Source organism: Buteo buteo, chromosome 12 (assembly GCF_964188355.1).
Source record: "Buteo buteo chromosome 12, bButBut1.hap1.1, whole genome shotgun sequence".
NCBI lineage: Eukaryota > Metazoa > Chordata > Aves > Accipitriformes > Accipitridae > Buteo > Buteo buteo.
In genome coordinates, this window is record NC_134182.1 from 43,170,746 (window position 1) to 43,191,751 (window position 21,006).

At 61.3% G+C, this 21,006-nt stretch overlaps 4 protein-coding genes across 4 annotated transcripts; 1 reads left to right on the forward strand and 3 right to left on the reverse strand.

Annotated features, from left to right (window-relative positions):
- Nucleotides 1–111: 111 nt before the first annotated feature.
- Nucleotides 112–5,116, reverse strand: LOC142038349 (histone H2A.V). Its single transcript, XM_075043734.1, has 5 exons — nucleotides 4,937–5,116; nucleotides 1,419–1,496; nucleotides 833–946; nucleotides 569–698; nucleotides 112–321 (listed from the first exon to the last, which is right to left on the reverse strand). The coding sequence occupies exons 1-5, from the start codon at nucleotides 5,090–5,092 to the stop codon at nucleotides 260–262; spliced, it is 540 nt and encodes a 179-aa protein (XP_074899835.1). The 5' UTR covers nucleotides 5,093–5,116; the 3' UTR covers nucleotides 112–259.
- Nucleotides 5,117–12,596: 7,480 nt separating this feature from the next.
- PURB (purine rich element binding protein B) lies at nucleotides 12,597–13,791 on the reverse strand. Its single transcript, XM_075043736.1, has one exon. It carries the CDS (start codon nucleotides 13,781–13,783, stop codon nucleotides 12,740–12,742), a length of 1,044 nt encoding a protein of 347 aa, XP_074899837.1. The 5' UTR covers nucleotides 13,784–13,791; the 3' UTR covers nucleotides 12,597–12,739.
- A 1,545-nt stretch (nucleotides 13,792–15,336) lies between these two features.
- On the reverse strand, nucleotides 15,337–16,358 carry COX5B (cytochrome c oxidase subunit 5B). The gene is made up of 4 exons (XM_075043737.1): nucleotides 16,200–16,358; nucleotides 15,995–16,068; nucleotides 15,739–15,838; nucleotides 15,337–15,635 (listed from the first exon to the last, which is right to left on the reverse strand). The coding sequence occupies exons 1-4, from the start codon at nucleotides 16,291–16,293 to the stop codon at nucleotides 15,523–15,525; spliced, it is 381 nt and encodes a 126-aa protein (XP_074899838.1). The 5' UTR covers nucleotides 16,294–16,358; the 3' UTR covers nucleotides 15,337–15,522.
- Nucleotides 16,359–16,762: 404 nt separating this feature from the next.
- Nucleotides 16,763–20,878, forward strand: KCNIP3 (potassium voltage-gated channel interacting protein 3). The gene is made up of 8 exons (XM_075042144.1): nucleotides 16,763–17,507; nucleotides 18,833–18,957; nucleotides 19,055–19,124; nucleotides 19,259–19,329; nucleotides 19,808–19,915; nucleotides 20,090–20,194; nucleotides 20,320–20,382; nucleotides 20,602–20,878. Exons 1-8 carry the CDS (start codon nucleotides 17,405–17,407, stop codon nucleotides 20,647–20,649), a joined length of 693 nt encoding a protein of 230 aa, XP_074898245.1. The 5' UTR covers nucleotides 16,763–17,404; the 3' UTR covers nucleotides 20,650–20,878.
- Nucleotides 20,879–21,006: the final 128 nt, after the last annotated feature.

Consider the following 21,006-nt stretch of genomic DNA (forward strand, 5'->3'; position numbering starts at 1 on the left):
GTATAAAACCCAGGGGAGCAGCCGAGCCCCGAGCCCCCCCCCACCCCGACTGCTCCCGCCTGGCAAGGTACAACTTTGTGTCAAACTTTAAATCTAAAGCCCATACCAATGTTTTCTCCTCTCTACAGTCAATTGTCTATGCTCTTCCTTTGAACTATGACTTAAAAAAAATTCCACGTATCCCCAAGATTTCTTCTGTCCCAGGTACAGTACGATGACGGGAGGGAGACGGCTGCTTTTTTTTTTTTTTTCCTCCTCTCTACGCCGTTTTTTGTTGTCCCTTCTTCCCAATCAGAGACTTGTGGATGTGGGGGATAACACCTGCAGAGAGAAGAAGAGGATTCCCATCAGATACTTCCCAAAAAGCTCCAAGAAAATCTCGATTCCCAGCGGAGTTTTGTGATAACCCGGCACAAACGTTTCCTTCCAGTCGGATCTGGGAAAGCAGTGAGCCGCTGGTATTTATGCCAAATTCCCATGTGTTTTCCTGTATTCTTCCCCCCCCTTCTCACTAAAATTCCCAGTTAGGGACAGGAACGAGGGAAAGGGCAGCAAGGACGATACCCACCTCCACCGGCAATGGTGGCTTTGATCAGGGAGTCCAACTCTTCATCGCCACGGATTGCCAGCTGCAAGTGACGGGGAGTGATCCGCTTGACTTTGAGATCCTTCGAAGCATTTCCCGCCAGCTCCAGCACCTGCCGAGAAATCGGGAAGACACTCGGGATCCCGAGGGACGCAGGATTTATTTTTTTTTTTTTAATTTATTTTATTTATATTTTGTTTTGGTTTGTTTTTTTTAAATGGAGGAAGGCAAAGCGTGGGGACCTACCTCAGCAGTGAGGTACTCGAGGATGGCGGCGCTGTAGACGGCAGCAGTGGCACCCACTCGCCCGTGACTGGTGGTGCGAGTCTTCAGGTGTCTGTGGATCCGGCCCACCGGGAACTGGGGTGGGAGCAATCAACACCTCCTTAACACCTATAGCCCCCCTATACGCCATAGGCCCCAAGCGACTTCCCACCCTGTGTGTCTACGGCTTCCAGGAGCTCCTAGAATGATGTTAATGACGTTAACATGAGTTTTAACGAGGGCACGGCTGAGGGAGACACAAAGCCAGATCTTCCCCGTACTTTTCCCCATGGGATTCCATCATAATTATCCAAATTAATCCTCACACCCTCTCTGTAGGAGAGACGGATCCTGCCCAAGTCAGGACACAGCTGGGAACAAACAGCCCCCGTGGTCCTCATCCCTCCATGATGATGACACAAATCACAAAACATCAAGTTTTTTACCCAAAAAGAAAAATAAAAGAAGAGGGTTTGGGGCAACCTGCCCAGCAGGAAGTGGAGGTTTTACTCAGAAATTCACGTTTTATGATGAGATTGGGGAACCAGCGGGCGCCGCTGTGCCTCACCTGCAGCCCGGCTCTCTGTGAGCGCGACACCGCCTTCGCCTTGGCCTTCCCGCTGTCCTTCCCCGCCTTACCACCAGCCTGCAAGAGAGAAACACACCTATTAATTAATCTTAATGAAGCCAGAGAGACCTGCTGCACTGTCATCCAGAGGCAAGCACACTCTCTGGCGCTGCAGGAAACTTGTGGCCTCTCAAACAACCCAAAATGAGGTGAATTCGAGGGGACAAGGTGGGGGCTTGAGGGGTGCAGCAGCTGCTGTATCGCCCTGGGCGTCTCCCTCTCTCATTTCCTGCTACTGCTATTCCCATTATTTTCCAGTAATACCAAACGGGGGGAAAACCAGCCAAAAGAACCCGTTTGGTTTGGTGGTTTGGTTGTTGGTTTGTTGGGTTTTTTTCCAGCAGTTGTGAGAATGGTTTGATTTCAGACTCGTTTGCTCTGCTCTGAAGGCACGCACTGACACAGGTCGCACGGCAGGATGCTGTTTCTGTACATAGGAATTTGCAGCCCAGGCCTGTGGAATTCAAGGGCAATCCCCTTCCTGCTCCACAGCGGAAAATCATCAGGGAGCCCCAGAAATCACAGATTTAATAAAATATTGCATTGTAGGGGGCAGCTGAAACCCCGAAGTGCAAGAGTTTGGAAGCCACCAAGAAATGAGGAAGAACTAAATGTGGGTTTGCCAGGCTCTCTCACATCCGCCTTAAGGAAATCAATCGATTCAAGGGATATTGAAAGAAACCGTGATGTCACTAACAGCTAAGGAGAGCCATTTCTAATGAAGGTGAGAGCAGCAGATGGACGCAGCAGGCCAGTCAGAAAGAGCCTGCGCCCTCCACGTGAAAAACCACGTTTCCAACCCAAAATCTGGTCCTTTTAAGAAACAACAGAAACTATAACCCACAAAATTAAGTCTCCCAGCCCACGACGAGCAGAGAACTGCAGAGGGAAAGCGGGGCCCTAAAACAAGCTGGATACTGGTAATCCCTATTTTTACACCACATATTGATTCCCACAATCCCCATCCCCTTCTAAAAGAAGGAATTATGGCTTACTGTGAGGGAGCTGAAAGCTGCCACCAGGCCTTCCCACTCATTTAGGAAAAACCGCAGGATCCAGAGATACCCAGGAGACAGAGGTGACGCTAATTGAGCACATTAATCCTTAAAATAAGACACCAGCTTAACACGGGAATGTCCAAGATCCACGTCCTGTCCCAGTGAAGTGGGAGTTAACACCATGCGCTTGCACTGGCTGGGGAGCGCCAGCCCAGTTTAAAGGGGGAAATATTTAATCTGTAGGTGATAAAGCACGAAGCGGCACTGGGCCAGGTTGGCAGGAGAGCCAGGCCGGCATCCCGCAGCACCGAGCACAGGTGGGTTCTTCCCCGAGGCTGCCAGCGGTGATCCGGCTGTGGGAATGCTGGCACCTGGCAAACCCGCTCGGTGTTTTGGCAGCCGACACCCGGACAGGAGTGTCTGTAGAAGCAGTTGGCTCTCGTTTGTTAGGAGAGCGGCTGAGGGATGACTTGGAGACGTGTCTAGAATCACTTTGAAGCACCAACTTGACGCTGCCTTCACTGCAGTGAAGCATCAAGAGTTGCTTTTATCAGTAGAAAACATCATTCAGTAAAACTTAAAAAATCAGGAAGGGGTATTTGGGGATATTTCCTTGCTCTAGAAATAAAAGGCAGCTCTGGGAAAAGCCCTGGCTGTTCACACTGAGGGCTTTTATCAGCCAGCTGTGAACTTTCCCATTACTCCGTCAAGTTTTTCAGCTGTCAGCTGCCCGCCTGATGGTTCTTTACACGATATTTGACTAAAAAGAGGGAAGAAAAGTCTCACAGCGGAAGTACCGAGGGTTGTCTCCATCTTCACCAACGTCAAAACCCTCTGGGTTTGCAGAGGAAACACCGCAACAGTTTCCCACAGCTGAGCCGCCACCGGCTCCCTGCGGAAGCTCATCCCCCTCCCGGCCGCAGTCCCAGCGGAGGAACGAGGGCTCCTTGACAAACATAGCGTTCACAGCACACAGATCTCCTTCTCTTCCTCGGGAAGCAGCGCTTGCAGGGGCTAAGTTGGGTCGGAAACAGCAGTGATTCGATTCTTCATCTGGAGGGGACCGCGCTGACAGGCACAGGAATGCGACGTCTCCTTCCCTTCTCCCCACAGAAGTCACTCACTGAAAGCACATTCCCATACCAAAACCCCACCAGATTTAACACACTGGATCTCTCGCAGCAGGCAAACGACTTTTTTCTTTTTTTTTCTTGTTGCCTCAAACACAACTAAAATAATTCAAAAAGCAACTTTTTATCTATTGCCACAAGTTCCGAGATACCCTCCGGCAAGGGTTGCATAATCTCAAAGCGTTTCCACATCAACCCTCAGCAACCCGGGGCCCTTATCTCCCGCCTGGGAACCTCGTCTCCTCTGTATCCTAACCGACAGTTACAGACCCTGCAACTGTGACTTCCACAACTTTCAGACCCCAAGCCACACGAAGAAGGCATCAGGGAGGATTAAACCCCAACCTTCTCCCGCCACTGTTGCCATGGAATCAGGCTCTACTGAGAGCCAACGTGCACAGAGATGTCAGTTAGAATCTAAACTGTGGAAATCCAATGCTCCTTGGGGAAGGGGCTACCTGGGCAAGGCAGCCGGGCCGCTTGACAAGCATCCTTCAGGCCACTCTGACGCGTTTTACACCCCTGACAGTCACTTCCTTACTACACAATCAACTTTTAAAATATATTAAGCACGGAAAGTAGCTGTAAAGAGGCAGTTTCCCTCCAAAAGCCAATGAAATAGAGGCAGTTTCCCTCCAAAAGCCGATGAAATAGAGGCAGTTTCCCTCCAAAAGCCGATGAAATAGAGGCAGTCTCGGTGTCTCCCAGCCTCCCCGGGAAAGCTTTGACAGCACAACGGAGTCACCGGCTCCGCCGCTCGCTCTCCCTCCGGCCCGATCGGCGGGGCCGGCTTTTCGGGAAGCGGCACGAATCCACTCCCGAGGGGCCTCGTCGGCGAGAAGCTTCGGTTACACAACGGTGGCGGCCCCGGGGACCGCGGAGCTGGGGGGGGGGGGGCGTATGGGGGGGACAGCGAACCGAAGCGGTTTTCGGCGCATTTCCAGGCGCCCTGTCAACGGGAGGCTGCCGGTGGAGCCCCGCGGGAAGGGCAGGGAGCGGCGCCGTGCCCAAGGTCACGGATCGGTGACAGAACCCGGCACAGGAGCCGCCCGTTTCCCCCCCCCCCAACCCCACCCCCCCCTTCCCCCGCCTCCGCGGCCCCGGTCTCTCGCCTAGAGGAACAGCAGCCGATGCCCGACCCTGGGTCCCCGCTGACAGCGGTGGCTCCGGCCCCCGCCGGGCGGCCCTGTCACCTCCGGGCCTGCGGCCAGCTGCCCCGGCCCAGCGGGGAAGCGGAACGTTCCGGCCTCGGCCTCCCACCGGCTCCTCTACCGGTCCCGGAGCCCCCAGAGGAGCCGGACCGAGCCCGGCCGCCGCCCCCGCCCCTCACCATAGTGCCGCCGCCGCCGCCTGAGCTCCGGTCCCGAGTCCGCGCTGGAGCCGCCTCAGGAGCCGCCAGACAATAACCCGCCCGAGCGCGAGGAGGGAGCCCGGCCTGCCGCGGCGGCCCCAAGCCAATCAAGGCGTCCCATACTTGTTTGAACATCCGGCTACCACCAATCCAGGCGCTGCTTCTTGCCCCCTCACTGGCTCCGCCCCGCGGCCCGTTTAACGGCTGTTTTTCGTTTGCACACGGCACGCAGGGGTGAGGGCGGGGGGCGTGCCCGGCAGCTCCGAGCCGGTGGGCGGTGCAGCGGAGTGACGTGATCGCCTACCAATCGAAAGAGCCGGCCGTCTCGCGAGAGGCGGGGCCGGGCAGACAGACAGTTCGCGCAGCCAATGGAAGGAGAGAAGCCTTTCCCGCCCAGTCTCTCCCCCCGCCCCCCCGTGTTGTTTGTTTGCGCGGAGAGGGGGAGGGGGCGGATGCGGCGCTGAGGGGAGCGGGGCGGAGGTGGGGGGTTCGACCGGCTCCGCCACCGTTCCAGGCGCGTCCCGGGCCCCGTTCCGCGGACGCGGGCCCCGTCCCCGTCAGGGCCGTTGGCGGGTCCCGCCGGGTCTCCCCGGGCACCGGGGCTCGGCTCCTGACAGGACCCGGGGCCCGCCGCCTCTGTAGGCCTTAGGACCGCTCCGTACACCCCCGGTATCGTCCCCCCACTTCTCCCCTCCGCCCGCTTCGGGGGTGGACGGAGCTTCCCACCCACTCCCCGCCCGACCCAGGCCCTGTCATCACCTCCACAGCCGACTGAAGGGCTTGGGCCTGAGGCGCAGCCTAGAAGGACTTAAACCTCGCTTATAAACCGCTGCGCTCGGCCCAGCCCGGCCACTGCCTGTGCCAGCTCAGTGCCCGGAGGAGGCGGCTGCCTGCACAGGCACCACTGAGGTGAGGGGAATCCTTCCCAGGTGACAATGGGGCCCGGTGGTGGCTCTGAGTCCTTCCCCGTGTGTTTTTCAGGAAATGCAGAAATAAAGGCTGCTCCTGCCCCTCCTGTAGGGTAAGAAGGACAGTGGCAGTGAGGTAACACAGGCTGTCCCCTCAGCCCCGGGGGAGGGATTTGGGCCGGGGCTCATGACATGGGGGGGACATTGAAAAGGAAAAGGGATGGACGTTGGTAACAGCAGGGATAAAATACAGCCAAAAAAAAGCCCCAAAAATTCCTGGTCCAGACTGTCACGGGACAGGGAGGGTTGGGGGTGTGCTAGGAAAGATCGTGTCACGGGAAATAAAACCTTTAATTTCTCAGGATGAGGCCATTCCAGCATCAAACTGAACCCGATTTACATGCCAGGGTTAATTTTATAGGAGAAAATTTGGATTTTAGAGAGTGAGGGTTGATTGCTTAACAGGAGCAGTTTCGGGAGCGTTAAGCCCCTGCGCGGCGCAGCCCCTGCCAGGGGATGTTGGAAGGAGCTCCCAAGCCTGCCCTGCCCCAGATAGGGGAGCGCCAGGCTGGGGAGGAGGAGGAGACGAGGGGGGACAAGGAAGGCACCTTTGCCCTGTCGCTGTCCCACCCTGGGTGTCCCAGACGCCTTGGCTCACGCCCTACCCTGTGCCTCAGTTTCCCTCCAGTGCCAGGCAGAGTATGGGGGGGCCCCTGCCCCTCGCTGCAGCTGCTGTGGGGGGGTGCCTCTGTGACCCTGCTGGGGGCCCTGAGCCCTTCCCTGGCCCCGCAGCTGCTATTGCTCCCCCCTTGGAAGGAATGCTGCCTGCACCTGCCCCACAGGCAGCAACTGCTGCATATCCAGGCCCCCCCCAGCTGTCCCCCGACAGCCCCCCGGCTCCATTCGGGGAGGGCCGGAGCAGCTGCCCACCCTGGCATCCGGGGGACGTGGGGGATGGGGTCCCCAGGGACACGGCCAGCTGCTCCCCGAGGGGCGAGGGACCCTGGTTGGAGAGGGTCTGCCCCCCCGCCTCGCCAGGGATGGGGTCAGGCCAGGCCCTGGCTGCCTGTGGCGTCGGGGACAGGCAGCGGCGGTGGTGGCGGGTTTGCGGTGCCGCGGCGGGCGGCAGCAGCTCATGCGCAGGCGGCTCCCGCTCGTGTCCTCAGATGAGCCCGTGCCCGCAGGGAGCCGCAGAGCTAAATGCGGCGCGGGCTGCGGCGCCTGCGTCACCGCACGCCGGCCAGACGCGGGCCGCCTCGCTGCTGGGGGCGGCATGGGATTGCCGACACCCTGCCCGGCACAGGCCGCTCGCCGTGCACATGGTGGTGAACGCGCCGCGCAGCTGTGCGCGCAGCGCACACGCCTTGTGCAGGGCACGCATGCCTTACACCTGCTCACACGCCATGCAGCCGTGTGCACGGCGTTCGTGGCTTGCCGGGCCGGTCTGCGCACACCAGCGTGCGTGTGTGAGCCGTGACACATGCAACACGCATGTGCCGTGCCAAACCCTCCTCCCTCCCCATGGTGCCAATCCCTTGCACCCCCAAGTGCCCCCCGGCTCCCTGCGGTGCTCCCCACAGCTGCCCCGGCTCCGGGCACCCCCTTTGGGGACAGGGCCCTGCTTGGGGACAAGGTGGCCCCTCAACGTGCCCGTGCTGGGGACCCTGTGTGCCCCCTCTGTGCCACCCCAAACCCTCAGGACACCTGTGTGTTCCCCCCCAGAGCCCCGAAGGTCCCCAAGACACCCCCACAATGCCACTGCTGCCCCTGCCCACCCCATCCCTTACCAAGATGGTGGCACTGGTGAGACCCTCCTGCCCAGGGACAGTTGGGGATCCCCCCCCCAATCCCCCCCTAAGGAGTGAGACAGGGCCGGGATGGGTTTTTCATTCACTTTTCCGCATACTTTTTATTTGTTACAAACATACAATTCTTTAAATATAGACTTGTAAAACTCCATTTGCAAAAATCTGCTACGGTAAGGAGTGCTCGCTAGCATGAGGAGTTCGTCACGTCGGGCGTCATCTTTGCTAGTGGTAAAATCCAGGACCTGCCTTCGGCAACCGCCGGCCGCTCCCCGGCGTCTCCCGAAGCCGCCCCGCCGGCCGCAGAGGAAGGGAGGGGGGGGACGGGACCCCCCCCGGGCGCCGGCAGCCCCGCGCTGGGCCGCCTAAAGTGCATGGTTTGCTTTATTTTTTGTTTTTCTTTCATTAAAAAAATAAGAGGAATAAAACTTTCTTCTTTCGTCAAGGTACTTCGGGGTGAATGTTTTGGTCTCTCAGCAGATATTGGCCGAAGCCAGTCCCGGCCCCGGTGGCTCTCAGAGGAGGATCCGGCTCTCTCCCATGCCGATGCTTTACCAACCGGCCGGCACGTTTCCGTCTCTGCCTGGGGTGAAACACGTGCCGGGGATGGGAGAGCCACCCGTGCCGGACCCGCTCTCGGCCGCTGCGTCAGCATTGGTGCCGCTCCGAGGCCAGAAATCCCCAGGGCCTCTCCTGCCCGCTGGTAACGCCGTGGTTTTGAGGCCTTGATGCCACCAGCAGCCACAAACCGCCTCTGGTGGGAGCAGACGCTGAGCGCAGTGCCAGAGAGACGCCGGTGCGGGGACTCCGAGGTCTCGCCTACAACCGCCAGCCTGATGGTCGCCACCGCCGTGGCGAGAAGCCACCGCTGCCGGTGCCATGCTCTTTGCCAGCCATCCCTCTCCCATCTTGGCTTGATCCAAGATCCGTTCTGGCACCTGGATTCGGGATCTCACGCCGACGCACCAAACGCCAGCTCCGCTTGGCACAGGCACCGCCAGCTCAACCGGCTCCGCGAGGAAGAGGAGGGCAACAGCGCCCGCGGCCGAGCCTCACCCTACGTGGAACATCTCTCTGAGCATCCATGGAGACGCCAGCGAGCCGCCACGACGCCGAGCTGGTTCAGATTTCCCATTGGGAACCCTCTCCCAGCAAGCGCGGCGGCAAATATCTGCTGAGAGATTCCTTGTGCATCAGCTCAAGTACCGTCATCACTCGCTCACGCTTCTTTTTTTTTTTTTTCTATTTTTTTCTTTTTTTTTTCCTATTTTTTTCTTTTTTTTTTAAACTTTTTTCTTTTTTACAAGAGAAGCCGGCGAGGGGGGGTTTGTTTTGTTTTATCACCAACAAGAGAAACCGCCGCTCTCCCCGGCACGGCAGCCCCGGGGACTGGTCGCCTCCCCTGGTTCATCCTCTGCCGGCAGCGAGGGACCAGGAGGGCATTCTCGTGCCTGTGACCCCAAAACGGCTGGAAACAAGGCAGGATAATTCTGATTTTCTTCCATATTTTTCTCTTGAGGGGGAAAAAAATTGAAGCAGTTTTTAACTTTTAACAGAGCCGCTGACGGCTCCCGGCTCTCAGCCCGGACATTTTGGGTATTTACATCGATTTTGGGGCGCTATACAAGATATACACGATTTCTATTTTGTACAGCGATAGTTGCGCTCTCAACCCATCCCTTCTGGGGCAACAGAAATCTGGAAGCTCCAAGAATTTGGGATATTTTTCCCCCCTTCCGGTTAAAAAAACCCAAACACAAAAAAAAAAAAAAAAAGCAATTTGCCCATTTTCTACAGAATCCAAACCAAAAAACCCCCCAACCAAATCTCATATATATACACACACGCGCGGAGATGTGTATATACATATATATATATATAAGGGAACAATCAAACCCTCCGACCTGCTGCGCGCGCCGCCGCCTCGCCACCGAATTCCCAGTGCCCCAGCTATGGGCAGGCGTTTTCGGCAAGGTCTGGTCCGTGGAGAGATTCCAGCGCGGGCAGGAGCCCGGCTTCGGCATAACCGTCGTCCCGCTTTCCTCAGGGAAACTCTCCGCCCGATCCTGGGCAGCACACCTGTGCGTGGGGGGGGGGGGGGGGGCTCCCTGCCAGCTCCCCCCTCTCAGCAGCCCCAGCCCGCCATCCGCAGGCTAAAGCAAAGGAAAAAAAAAACCAAACCCCAAAACTCACCAAAAAACCCCATCTCCCCCCTCGCAGAAACCACCCGAGTCCTCGCTCACACCTGAGGTGTGTCTGCCCACCTCTCCGAATCGCTCTTGCCGGCCACTGGCAGGTTAAAAAACCTTTTTTTTTTTCTTTCTGATTTTTATCTTTTTTTTTTTTTTTTGGATGGGGTTTTTGTTTATGTTTTTTTGTTGTTTTTTTTTTTTTCTGCGAGATTTCTTCCCCCGACGCGCTCTGCTCTTCTCACCCGTTTGCTGGAAGGTCAAATGGAGCTGCGGAAGGTTTCTGTACATAGATACATTGCTTCTCCCGCAGGAGAAAGGGTTCTGGTTGCCAAAGCGAACGCCGGCTGCGGCACTGGGTCCCGTTTTTATGGTTGTTATGATTTTTTTTTTTTTTTTTGGCATTATTTGCCTTTTTTCCTCTTCCACGTATTTCCTAGGTGGCTACTGAGAGCCGAGCCGGGCTGGCAGTGACCCCGCCGTTACCCCAGCGTAGAAAGGTTAAGGCTAAATTACCGCTATTCAGCCAAAAAAAAAAAAAAAGGGAAAAAAAAGAATATATATATATTTTTATATATATATATATATATATATATATCTCATCCTCTTCAAAAATAAAAGGAGAGGTACCGCCTGCGTCTTCGCAACCGGCTCCTGGCAGCTGAACGCTGGCAAGTCCATCACCGTGGAGCCAGGCGTCCCCCCCAGCGGCTGAGCGGTGGCCGCCATCTCCCCCGATCCGGAGCCTTCCAGGCGGCGTTTTGTCAATTTTTTTCTCCGCGGCAAAGAACTGAAGGCGCGCGAACACAAAAAATAGACGGATGGGTGGATACAGCAGGACGTCACTGGAAAGAGCTGCCTTAGGGTACAAAATACAGTACGGACGCGGTTCGGACATCGAGATAAAAGACTATTGCTCCCGTGTGAGTGAGGAAACCCAGTCCTTTGCGACGGAGAATTAAAAACGGGATAAACGGAAGAAATTCGCCTTAAAAATCCCTTTAAAAAGAGCTATGGAGGTGGGAAAGGGCGGGATAGGGTTTGCAGGACGGACGGACGGACAGACGACATCCCCCGGGGCTCTGCTGGGATTTGGGGCGAGGAGGGGGATGGAGTTGGCGTCTGACCCCCTGCTCCTGCCTCGCGAAGACGAGTCGCTGCCAGCCGTACCTCGCTTCCCAATAAATACGGAGCGAGTGGAGAGAGGGAGATGCCAGGATCCGCGACAATAAATTAAGGAGGCAGCTGAGATCGGAGGGCGGGCGGGCACAGGCTCCCAAAAGATAAGCGGAAAAATATTAATTTAAAACAAGTCCTAAAACTGGAGAAGCCATTGGACAAGAAGACCTTGAAACTTTGGAATGAAGAGCGACGAACCCCGGTCAGTTCAGAGTTCCTGGGATAACATGGCTAAAAAAATACCTTTTGGGAAAGGGCAGGATTGACCCGATTTAGCGAAAAAAAGAAAAAAAAAGAAAAAAGAAAAAAAAAAAGACCATTTGAGAGCGGAAAAATCCATTTAATACGAGAGGCGATGGCTGGAGGGAGCCGCTGGCTCCGGCGCACTGGCCAAGGCGGCAGAGCCAGTCCCTGCTGGTACGACCAGGTGCTTTAAAAAAAAAAAAAAAAAAAAAAAAAGAAAAAAGAGGAAAAAAAAACCCCAAACCCCCCAAAACGCCAACACCGAAGGCCGCAGCTGCCGGTGTACGGAGTCCCACTGGTGCCACCGAGCCGCCGCTGTCATCTCTGCCGGCGTCAGGTACTGGGGAACGGCGGCAAGTCGGTTTTGCTAAAGAAAAATAAAATCCAGGTGAAGAGGAGAAGGGGCGGATTTTGGTGCCCAAGGGTCCCAGTGGCGCCGCCTTCGGTGCCAGTTGTGCTGGCAAAACGGTAAACGGGAAGGAAACCTGGCCGGGCCTTCCCGGTATGGAGCCGGCGTTCGCCGGAGGCCGCCTTATTTGGAGAGAAGGGGAAGATCTTGCGCCCCGTCGAGCTTTCCTTGTGCTTTGTGCCTGCATGAACCTGCCTCTCTCTGCGACCCCCCCGCAGCCAGAGGAAAAACGGGGGGGGGGGGGGGGGGCAGTAATAATTTGTCAAAACTGAGAAAGTCTTCCTTAATTCCTTAATTTTCGGGAACCTGCCAGCTTCGTGCTGGCTCGGGTGCAGGTTCCAGTTCGGGCGCCCGGAGTTTAGCAGTTTGCATCCCAAAAAAAAAAGGAGGAGAAAAAAAACATCTGGAAAGGAGAAGGGAGGAAAAAAAAAAGGAAAAAAAAAAGGAAAAATAAAGAGAGAACGGACGTTGGTCCAGATACGGCCCCCCTGCCCCGGCTCTCGCTTCCGAAAGCACCAGCTCCGTTGCTCTCCCCTCCTGCCGCCCGGCTCCTCTTCCGCCGGTGAGGGTTTCGGTGAGGGTTTCGGCGCGTGGCGGCTCCTCTCGGCGCGGGCGCCGGGATGCTGGTTTTGATGGTGGTGGGGGGCACCATGTCGGCAGGGGCCAGGCTTTGGGAGAGGAGAGAGGATCCGGGCGGTTCCACCCCCCCACCCCCCCAAAAAGCAGGGAGTCCTCGGGGCTGGGGGGGGGGGGGGGTAGGGAAGGGTGCCGGTGACAGGTCCCCCATGGCGGGGGGACAGTGGTGGCTCATCCCGGCGGCAGTGGGGCGTGTGCGAGGGAGGGAGGGACGTGGCGGCATCACGGTCGGGCCGGTTTCTCTCTCTCTCTGGTGGCGGTGGGGGGTGGGGGAGGGAGGGGAGCGCTGGGCACTTGGGGACCCCTTCGCCCCATCGCGGGGGGGAGCCCGGGGGGGGGGAGGGGAGGAAGGGGGGAAGGGGGAGTTGTGGGGGGGTGGGGGGGCCGGCGGCAGGGTCGAGGGCGGGGGAGGCTCAGTCGTCGTCCACGTCGTCGCCGTCGGAGTCATCGCCGGCGCCACTGCCGCTGCCGGGACCCGGCGGTCCGGCGCGCCGGTCGTAGAGCTTGTCCCGCTGGCGCTCCTGGATGTCACGCATCTCCTCGGCGTAGCGGCAGAAGGCTCCGCCGAACTTGGCCCAGGCCTTGTAGGGGACGGTGATGGCGTTGCGGTAGGACGGCTTCACCTCGCTCACCCGCAGGAAGACGCCGTACTTGTTGCAGCCCACGTCGAAGAAGAAGCGCTTGGAGTCCACGGTGATGGATGTGCCCTCGGGCAGCTCCCCGTAGAGCCCCCCGCCGCCCGGCCCGCCGCCCCCGGGGCCGCCCAGCTCGTCCTCCTCGCCCCCGTAGTCGTCGATCAGCTTGGCCAGGGCGTCGCGGAACTCGATCAGGCCCTGGGCGGGCAGGGCGATGGTCTGGCCGCTCTGCAGCCCGGGGGGGCCGCCCGGGAAGCCCCCCGGCCCGCCAGGGCCGCGGTTGACGGTCTGGCGGATGCGGAGGAAGCGCCCGCGTTGGTTCTCCTTCAGGTCCAGGTAGTACTTGCGGTTCTCCCGCACCAGGAACTCACTCTTGAGGGCGCGGCGGGGGCCGGGGCCGGCGCCGTCCTCGCCGGGGGGGCCGGCGGCCTGGGCCAGCTGCTCGGGGCTGGAGGGGCCCAGCTGGGCGTAGTGCTCGATGAAGTCGCCCAGGTAGTCGCGGAACTCGGCGGCCACCGCCATGGAGAGGGTGAGGCGGCTCTTGGAGCCGCCCGCCCCCACCTCGGCGATCTTGAGGAAGCGGCCCTTGGCGTTCTGCTTGACGTCCAGGTAGAACCGCTTGTTCTGGATGTCCAGCCGCTTCGAGGCCAGCTCCTGCGTCTCCTGCTCCGGGCCCGCCCCTCCGCCGCCGCCGCCGGACCCCCCGCCGGACCCGGACCCGGCCCCGCCGCCGCCGCCTCCTCCGCCCCCGCGGGCGGTCGCGAACCCGCCGCTGCCGCTGCCGCTGCCGCCGCGCTCGCTGCCGCTGTCCCCGTCCGCCATCTTGTCCGCCCGCCCGCCCCGCGCCGCGCCGGCCCTTCCGCGCGCGCCGCCCCGCTTCCGGCGCGCGGCCCCGCGCCCCGCCCCGCCCCTCTGCGACAGGGGTGACGTCACCGCCGCACTCCGCCGCGCCGCCGCGGGCGCCCTTCCCGCCCCGCCCTCCCGCGTCACGTGGCGCGGGGAAGGCCCCGCCCGCCGCGTCCCCGCGCGCCCTCTGCCGCCGCCGGAGCCCCGCCCCGAAGCGCCGCTCCCTGACGTCACCCGCGGCCCCGCCGCGCCCGGCTGTCACTCAACGGCCGCCGGCAGCCCCCATTGGCCGCGGGCGGGCCGGCCGGGCGGGGAGGCCCGGAGCCCCGCCCCCCCTCCGCCCCGGGCCACGTGTGACGCCACGGACGGCCCGCCTGACGTCCTCGACAACGTCAGTGGCACGGGGGGAGGGGGGGCCGTCACGCTGGGGATCTGGCAGCCTCTGGGCCCTCCCCGGGGGACGACGACGACGACAACGACACGACCCACCGGGGACCCTTAAGCACCTCCCGGGGCCCCACGGCCACCCCCGGGACCGGCGTCTTCTCCGAGATGCAGCAGCTGGGAGAGCCACGGCCCCTCGGCAGGCCGGCACCCATGGCACGGGCGGCCGTCCCCCTCAGCCGGCGGGACCCAGGAGGGACCACGGGTCCGAGGAGCGGCCGCGGCGCCGGCGGTTTCTGAGACCACGGGGACGCCGTTTGAGGAGGGAGGTCCCCGCGGGGGAGGGACGGGCCCCAGCTCGCCCAGAAGGACCCGGGGAACCAGCAGCCACTCAGCCCCCCCTCGGCCCCCAGAAGGGGCTGGAGATCATCTCCAGGGGCCGGGGGTGACCGCGGCGAGGTCACGCCTGACCAAAGCCGTCACCTGCTACGGTGACACAGCAGTGGCAGGTGGGGGGGGGGGGGTAGGGGGGTGTAGGAAGCTACCTGGACCTCAGGGGGGTCCTCTGCCGCCATGGTGGGTGCCGCCTTGGCCATGTGGTGAGGCCACCCTGGAGGACTGTGTCCAGTTGTAACTCCCCCAGTACAGACGGACGGACAGACAGACAGACAGCCCCCCCCCCCCGCCCCCAGGGTGTGGAGCTAGGGGCAGGGTGCAGCCCAGACCTCCATTTTGGGGGACACCTTGTGTGTGTGCGTGTGGCTATGATCCTCTTTGGGGTCTGCGGGGGAAACCCAGCCCCCCCTTGGTGGGTGGGTATTTTGGGGAGGGGGTGGGTCCCTCGCCCAGGTTCCCGAGCAAGCCTTACTTCTGGAGCCCCCCAACCAGGGGGACCCCCAAAAGTCAACACCCCAGGGCCCCCCCCCCATTCCCAGCGCCCCCCCCCCAGGGCAGAGGGACAGTGAAGGTGGGCTCCCCCCACCCCAAATACCACTCCAAGGTCACGAGCACCTCCCCCCCATGCCCCCTCCCCACTCACAAGGACAGTAATACCTTTAAATTCCCCCCCCCAGCCTGTCCCCATCCCCCCAGCACCCATGGGTGCTGCCCCCCCCCCTCCCCCCAGTGCAGACAGAGTCCAGGTCTCCACACACATACTCTTTATAGGGGGGGCACACATGGCAGGGGCGGGGATGGCTCGGCTCAGCTCAGCCCAGAAGACACCCACTGGGTGCTGGGAGGGTCGGTGTCACTCATGGGTGCCAGGGAGGGGAGGGGGGGTGTCGGTGCAGCCCCCCCCCCCAACTCCCCCTCCCCAAGCCGTGGGGGCCTCAGTGGGGCAGCTCGTGGGGGATCAGCTTGTAGTGGGCACCGCAGGAGGGGCAGCGCTGGGCCTCCCCCTGGTGCAGCCAGAACCAGACGACGCAGCTGTTGTCCTCTTCGCCTGGGGGGGGGGGTGAGGAGGAAAGGAGGAAGAGGAGGATGGGATGGACGGACGGACAGAGGGAGGGGGGTGGGACAGACACACAGGGAATTGGGGCACTTACAGACGCAGCCCACGATGCGCTTGTTGCTGACGGAGGGGACGAGGTTGGGGTCCTCCTTGGTCCCCGCATAGCGCTTTGGTCGGAACATGCTGTAGGGGTCCTGGGGGGGCGGGGAGTGGGAGGAGGTGAGCGGGGGGGCACCCCCAGACCCTCACACCCCCTCACCAAGGACACCCCCCCCCGAGACACCCCCCCCCGCCATACCCTGGGGTCCCCCCCCAGCTCCGAGCTCTCCCGCCGGCCGCCCCGCACTCACCAGGCCCTTGTTCATGGCCTCCAGCACCTTCCGCTCCAGCCCCGTCGCCTGCTCCTCATCGCTGGCGAGGCCGCCTGCGGGGACACCGCCGTCAGACCGGGAGGCCGCGGCCACGCCACGCCCCCCAATCCCCCCGCCACCTCCCCGTTCCTCGCCGCCGCCGCCGCCCCCCCCCCCGCATCCTCCCAGTTCCCCCCCGGCTCACCGGGGACGGCGAGGCAGCGGGCGGGTGCAGCGCGGGCGGAGGCGGCGGGCAGCAGCCGCAGGGCCGCGCTCACCCGCAGTAACCTTGAGGCCATGGCGGCGGTGGCGAACAGCACTTCCGGGCGCGGCGGCGGAAGCGGAAGTGGCGGTAAGGGGTGGGGCGGGGCGTGCGGCTGAGCCACGCCCCTCGGGCTGTGGGCGCGCCTCTCCCCCGCAGCGACCAGAGCCCCGCCCTTAGCAACAGGCCCCGCCCGCATGGGCGACAGAAGCCCCGCCCCCATCGGCGTAGCCCCGCCCCTCTCCGCGGCCCCAGGGGTCACTAGGCGCTCGGGGCGGGGACGGGACGGACGGGGACGGTGTCACCGGGGACTTGGGGACAGGGACAACCCGGGGGGAGGGGCAGGGACACTTTGGGGGGGGCAGGGACAATGTCCCCGGCGCCTTGGGGATGGGGACGCCCCAGGACAGACGTCCCCCAGGTGGTGGGGACAGATGGCCATGGGGACAGAGACATCCCCGGGGGGGGGGGCAGGGACAGCCCCCCCACATCCCCCGGCCTCAGTTTCCCCCCTGCTTGCCCCACCCCGGGGAGCCCCGCTTTTCAGGGCTCGGCTGCTTACTCATCCCCACCGATCCCCACGCCGCTCGTTAGCCATCCCCGCCGCTAATTGCCTCCCACGGCAGGTTCTAAAACCCCCCCAAGGGGCAACAAGGCTGGGGGGGTCAGCGCCGCCTGCCTCCACCCGGGGGGAGAGCCCAAAACAACCTTTATTTATTTATTTTTTTTAATTACCCAATTTTAAGGCCCGCGCCGGTTTGGGACCCCTCCTGGTTTTAGATGCTGGGGTGAAGGGGGCACCCATGGGTGCTGCTGTTGGTGGGGATGTGGGGAGTGTGATATTAAAAAAAAATAAAATAAATAAACACGGAAAAAAAAAAAAAAAGATCGCAATGGGGGGGGCCGTGGGTGCGTGCCAAGGGAGGAGGGCAGGAGGGAGGGCGCAGGCCGGCCCCGCGGCAGCCGCCCCAGCGCTCACCGGGACAGCACCCGCCCGCCGACACCCTCACCCCCACCCCGGGGTGCCCCGCTTTTTGGGGCGGGGGGGTGGGGGGTGAAAAACCACACACACACCCCCCCACACACACACACAAGCACACACAGAGGAGAGGACACCCCGACACCGGTTGTGGGCCCCCCCGCCGGCCATGGGCATCCAGGGCATGGAGCTGTGCGCCGTGGCTGTGGTCATCCTCCTCTTCATCGCCGTCCTCAAGCAGTTTGGCATCCTGGAGCCCATCTCCGTGGAAGGTAACCCCGCGTCTGTAACCCCCCTCCCCTTCATTAAATTTAATTAATGTATTTATTTTCAGCCCCCCCAACCTCATCTTGGGGTATCCCCATCTTTCCATACCCCCCCACACCCCAGTTAAAGGACCTGTTGGGCGCGTAAATGGTCCCTGTGGGGTAAAACCTGCTTTTTTGGGGGGCACTCCCCCAGAAGAGGGTTTGGGGGTGAAGCCTGAGGGTTTGGGGGTGTGGAGGGAGCTGGCAGCCCCCTGCCCTGCCCCCCGCACTTGCCGCGTCATGGCCCAGCCTTGCTCTGACCTTCCCCGAGGGGCTGGGCTGGCTCCAGCACAGCCCCCCCCTCCCCAAAACACCCCACTGAGGGGATGCTGGGGACCCCCCAGTCCACATCGACCCCCAAACCCCTCCTGAGGGGCGATGCTGGGGGTCTCTGTGCCCCTGTTAACCCCTGAGCCCCCCAAGGCAGGCTGATAGGGACCCCCCCCAGCCCACAGCGACCCCCAAACCACCCTGAGGTTGGACATCAGGGGCCTCCGAGCCCACAAAGACCCCCAAAACCCACTGAAGACGGGACACCGGGGACCCCCAAATCCTGCATTGACCTCAAAACCCCCCTGAGATGCGACACCAGAGACCCCTGATCCCCCACCGACCCTCAAAACCCCCCTTAGACAGGAGGTTGGAGCCCCCCAATCCCAACCCCACCCCAGCTGGGCAGAAGGGGCTCGGCGCTGCCCCTTCACACCCTGGCAAAGCTGGCTCGGCAAGAGACTTGGGGGGTTAACCCACCCCCCAATAACAGCACCCAGGAGACCCCAGGGTTTTCCAGGGTGTCCCTACCGATGCGGCACGGCGGAGCCTCTCCCCAGCCCTGGCCCGGTTTTCCCAGCCCGAAGTTCCCGATATCCCCGTCTCGGCACTGAACGGGTCCGCGGGGGCTTCCCAAGCTGGAATTATTAACGAACCATCATTTATTAATTACCTTCCGCCAGGCCAGGCGCGGGCGGGAGGGAGCATTAGCGGGGTCGGGGTGAGAGGCGGCTCCGGGATGTTCTGCGCCCTGGGAATGTGCTGCCGGAGGCGGGCACGGGTTCGGCAGCTCCTGGGGAAACCCTCTGAGTCGGCCGTCTTCTCCCTCGGGATGTGAAACCCGGAGTTCCCCGGTTTTCCTCCAGGCACGAGGGGAATTTGGGGTCCGCCACCGGGTTGGGGGGGTTTGGTTTTAAGCAGGGTCAGATCCGGGCCGGCAACAGCCCGGGATCAAGTGTGGGATGATGCGGAGAGGCTGCTGGACCCCCACGGGAGTCTTTGCCGGCATCTCCCAGCAGACGGCGGCGATGCCGAGTTGGAGCTTTCATCCGTACGGCACCAACCCGAGGGGCTGGAGCAGCTGTTGGCGCAGACCAAGTTCACCAAGAAGGAGCTGCAGTCCCTCTACCGCGGCTTCAAGAATGTGAGTGTCGGGGGACCCTCGCCCCGGCCCCCCACCGCCAGGGCTGGTGGGTGGATTTTGGAGCCGGGGTTCACCGGGTGCCCGCTCTCCTCCCCAGGAGTGTCCCAGTGGCCTCGTGGACGAGGAGACCTTCAAGCTCATCTACTCGCAGTTTTTCCCCCAAGGCGGTGAGTTGGGGGGACCCCCAAGGCCAGCGTGGGGGTGCTGGTGGGGGGGCTGTATCTGGAGAAAACGCCAAATCCCAATCCCGGCGCGTGCCGGGGTGGGGGCTTCACCAGCTCTCGCCTTCCTCCCCTCGCAGACGCCAGCACCTACGCGCACTTCTTATTTGACGCCTTCGACGCTGACCGTAATGGGGCTCTCTGCTTCCAGGTGAGCGTCCCGGCGCCGCCTCCGTGCCCGGCTTCTTGCCGGGAAAAGCCATGCCAGCGCCGTGCTCCTCGAGCTGTGGCCGGCTGTAAGCGTGCCCAGCGGCGTGATTCATCAGATCTTCCTTACCCGCGTGCGGTCGGGGATAAAAGCTCGGCACAGCAGCGACGGCCAAAATCTTTGGTCTCCTCGATGGCAGGAGCCTGTGCCGGGAGAGTTCCAGGCACTGCGGCAGGGTGGCTGGTGGGGGGGCCGGTGCTGGTTTTACCGTGGTGATTAAAAATAGCTACAAGCGAGAATAGAAACGGGATCAATAGGAAAAAAAATCCCCCGGGCATCCCACGATCGATGGCAGCACCGCGGCACCATTGGAGGGGGGCAAACGGCCGAGCCAGGGGGGACACGGGTCCATCCCTGGGGTCTGGGTGAGCCGGTGGTACCCATGGGACATCTCTGCTCACAGCCATGGTTCCTCTGGCAGGATTTTGTCGTCGGCCTCTCCATCTTGCTGCGGGGGACAGTGCACCAGAAGCTGAAGTGGGCTTTCAACCTCTACGATATTAATAAAGACGGCTACATCACTAAGGAGGTGACACTGGGACAGGGGAGACACACGAGGGCTGGGGGAGGCGGGGCAGGGTGGGAGCATGGCAGGGGACACCCAGAGAGGGATGGGGACAGTGGAAAGAGGTGTGGGGGGACAAAGGTGCCCTCATTCAGAGGGTTCTTGTCACCCTGAGCCCTGCCCTCTGTACCCTCCTAGGAAATGCTGGAGATCATGAAGTCCATCTACGACATGATGGGGCGCTGCACCCACCCCACCCTGAGGGACAGCGCGCCCGCAGAGCACGTGGAGCTGTTCTTCCAGGTGAGACCGTCCCGCCTCGTCCCCTCCTGGCAGCCGCCAAAACCCACCGTGTATCACAGGCTGGAGGCTGTCACTGCCAACGGGGACAGGGATGTCCCCGCTGAGCCCCTGCTCTTCCCTTGCAGAAGATGGACAGGAATGGCGACGGCGTGGTGACCTTTGAGGAGTTCCTGGAGACCTGCCAGAAGGTGAGGAGCTTCGGGTGGGCTTTGGCATCACCGCCATCCTCCTCCTCCTCACTGCCAGGTCTTCGAGTCCGAGACACAAGCCCATTCTGCATCCCGTCCCAAAATGACATGCCGGGGGGGGGGGGCTGGGAGAGATGGGGGAGGACAGCTCTGATCACCCTGGGGCCGATGGGAGGAGGGGGACCGGGAGCTCTGACCTCTCCCTCCCACCCCAACCAGGACAATGACATCATGAGCTCCATGCAGATCTTCGAGAACGTGATCTAAAACCCAGAACCACCTGCTCGGCCCTGCCAGCGCCTCCGCGAGCGCCCTACGGGAACTTTTTTCTACTATTTCAGTCAAAACAAGAGGTTAAAAGAAAGAAGAAAATAATCCACCTGGCTCCCGGCACTCTAGTTACAAGAGACGAGAAGAGATACAGATGACTTTGCCAGCTCGTCTGCCTGAGCTCCCCCCAGCACGGCACCTGGTGATGCCCGCCCTGCCAGCCGGACCCATTTTGGGGGGCTGAGCCCCCTCCCAACGAGGATCCCTCTGCCCTGGGTGGCACAGGAGACCTCACCGCAGCACAAACCCGGACCCCTTTCCCTGGGAAGCAAGCCTTCCGGGAGGGGACCCTCT

What these genes read in the sequence shown, in the direction of transcription:
- LOC142038349 (XM_075043734.1), bottom strand. Translation starts at nt 5,092, where the DNA reads ATGTTCAAACAAGTATGGGACGCCTTGATTGGCTTGGGGCCGCCGCGG. An exon ending in GCGGCGGCGGCGGCACTATG is followed by an intron (nt 1,497 to 4,936) that starts GTGAGGGGCGGG and finishes TCTCTCTTGCAG; the next exon opens with GCTGGTGGTAAGGCGGGGAA. An exon ending in TCGAGTACCTCACTGCTGAG is followed by an intron (nt 699 to 832) that starts GTAGGTCCCCAC and finishes ATTTCTCGGCAG; the next exon opens with GTGCTGGAGCTGGCGGGAAA.
- PURB (XM_075043736.1), bottom strand. Translation starts at nt 13,783, where the DNA reads ATGGCGGACGGGGACAGCGGCAGCGAGCGCGGCGGCAGCGGCAGCGGC.
- COX5B (XM_075043737.1), bottom strand. Translation starts at nt 16,293, where the DNA reads ATGGCCTCAAGGTTACTGCGGGTGAGCGCGGCCCTGCGGCTGCTGCCC. An exon ending in CCGCTGCCTCGCCGTCCCCG is followed by an intron (nt 16,069 to 16,199) that starts GTGAGCCGGGGG and finishes GTGTCCCCGCAG; the next exon opens with GCGGCCTCGCCAGCGATGAG. An exon ending in GCGCATCGTGGGCTGCGTCT is followed by an intron (nt 15,636 to 15,738) that starts GTAAGTGCCCCA and finishes CCCCCCCCCCAG; the next exon opens with GCGAAGAGGACAACAGCTGC.
- KCNIP3 (XM_075042144.1), top strand. Translation starts at nt 17,405, where the DNA reads ATGGGCATCCAGGGCATGGAGCTGTGCGCCGTGGCTGTGGTCATCCTC. An exon ending in TCTACCGCGGCTTCAAGAAT is followed by an intron (nt 18,958 to 19,054) that starts GTGAGTGTCGGG and finishes TCTCCTCCCCAG; the next exon opens with GAGTGTCCCAGTGGCCTCGT. An exon ending in TCCTGGAGACCTGCCAGAAG is followed by an intron (nt 20,383 to 20,601) that starts GTGAGGAGCTTC and finishes CACCCCAACCAG; the next exon opens with GACAATGACATCATGAGCTC.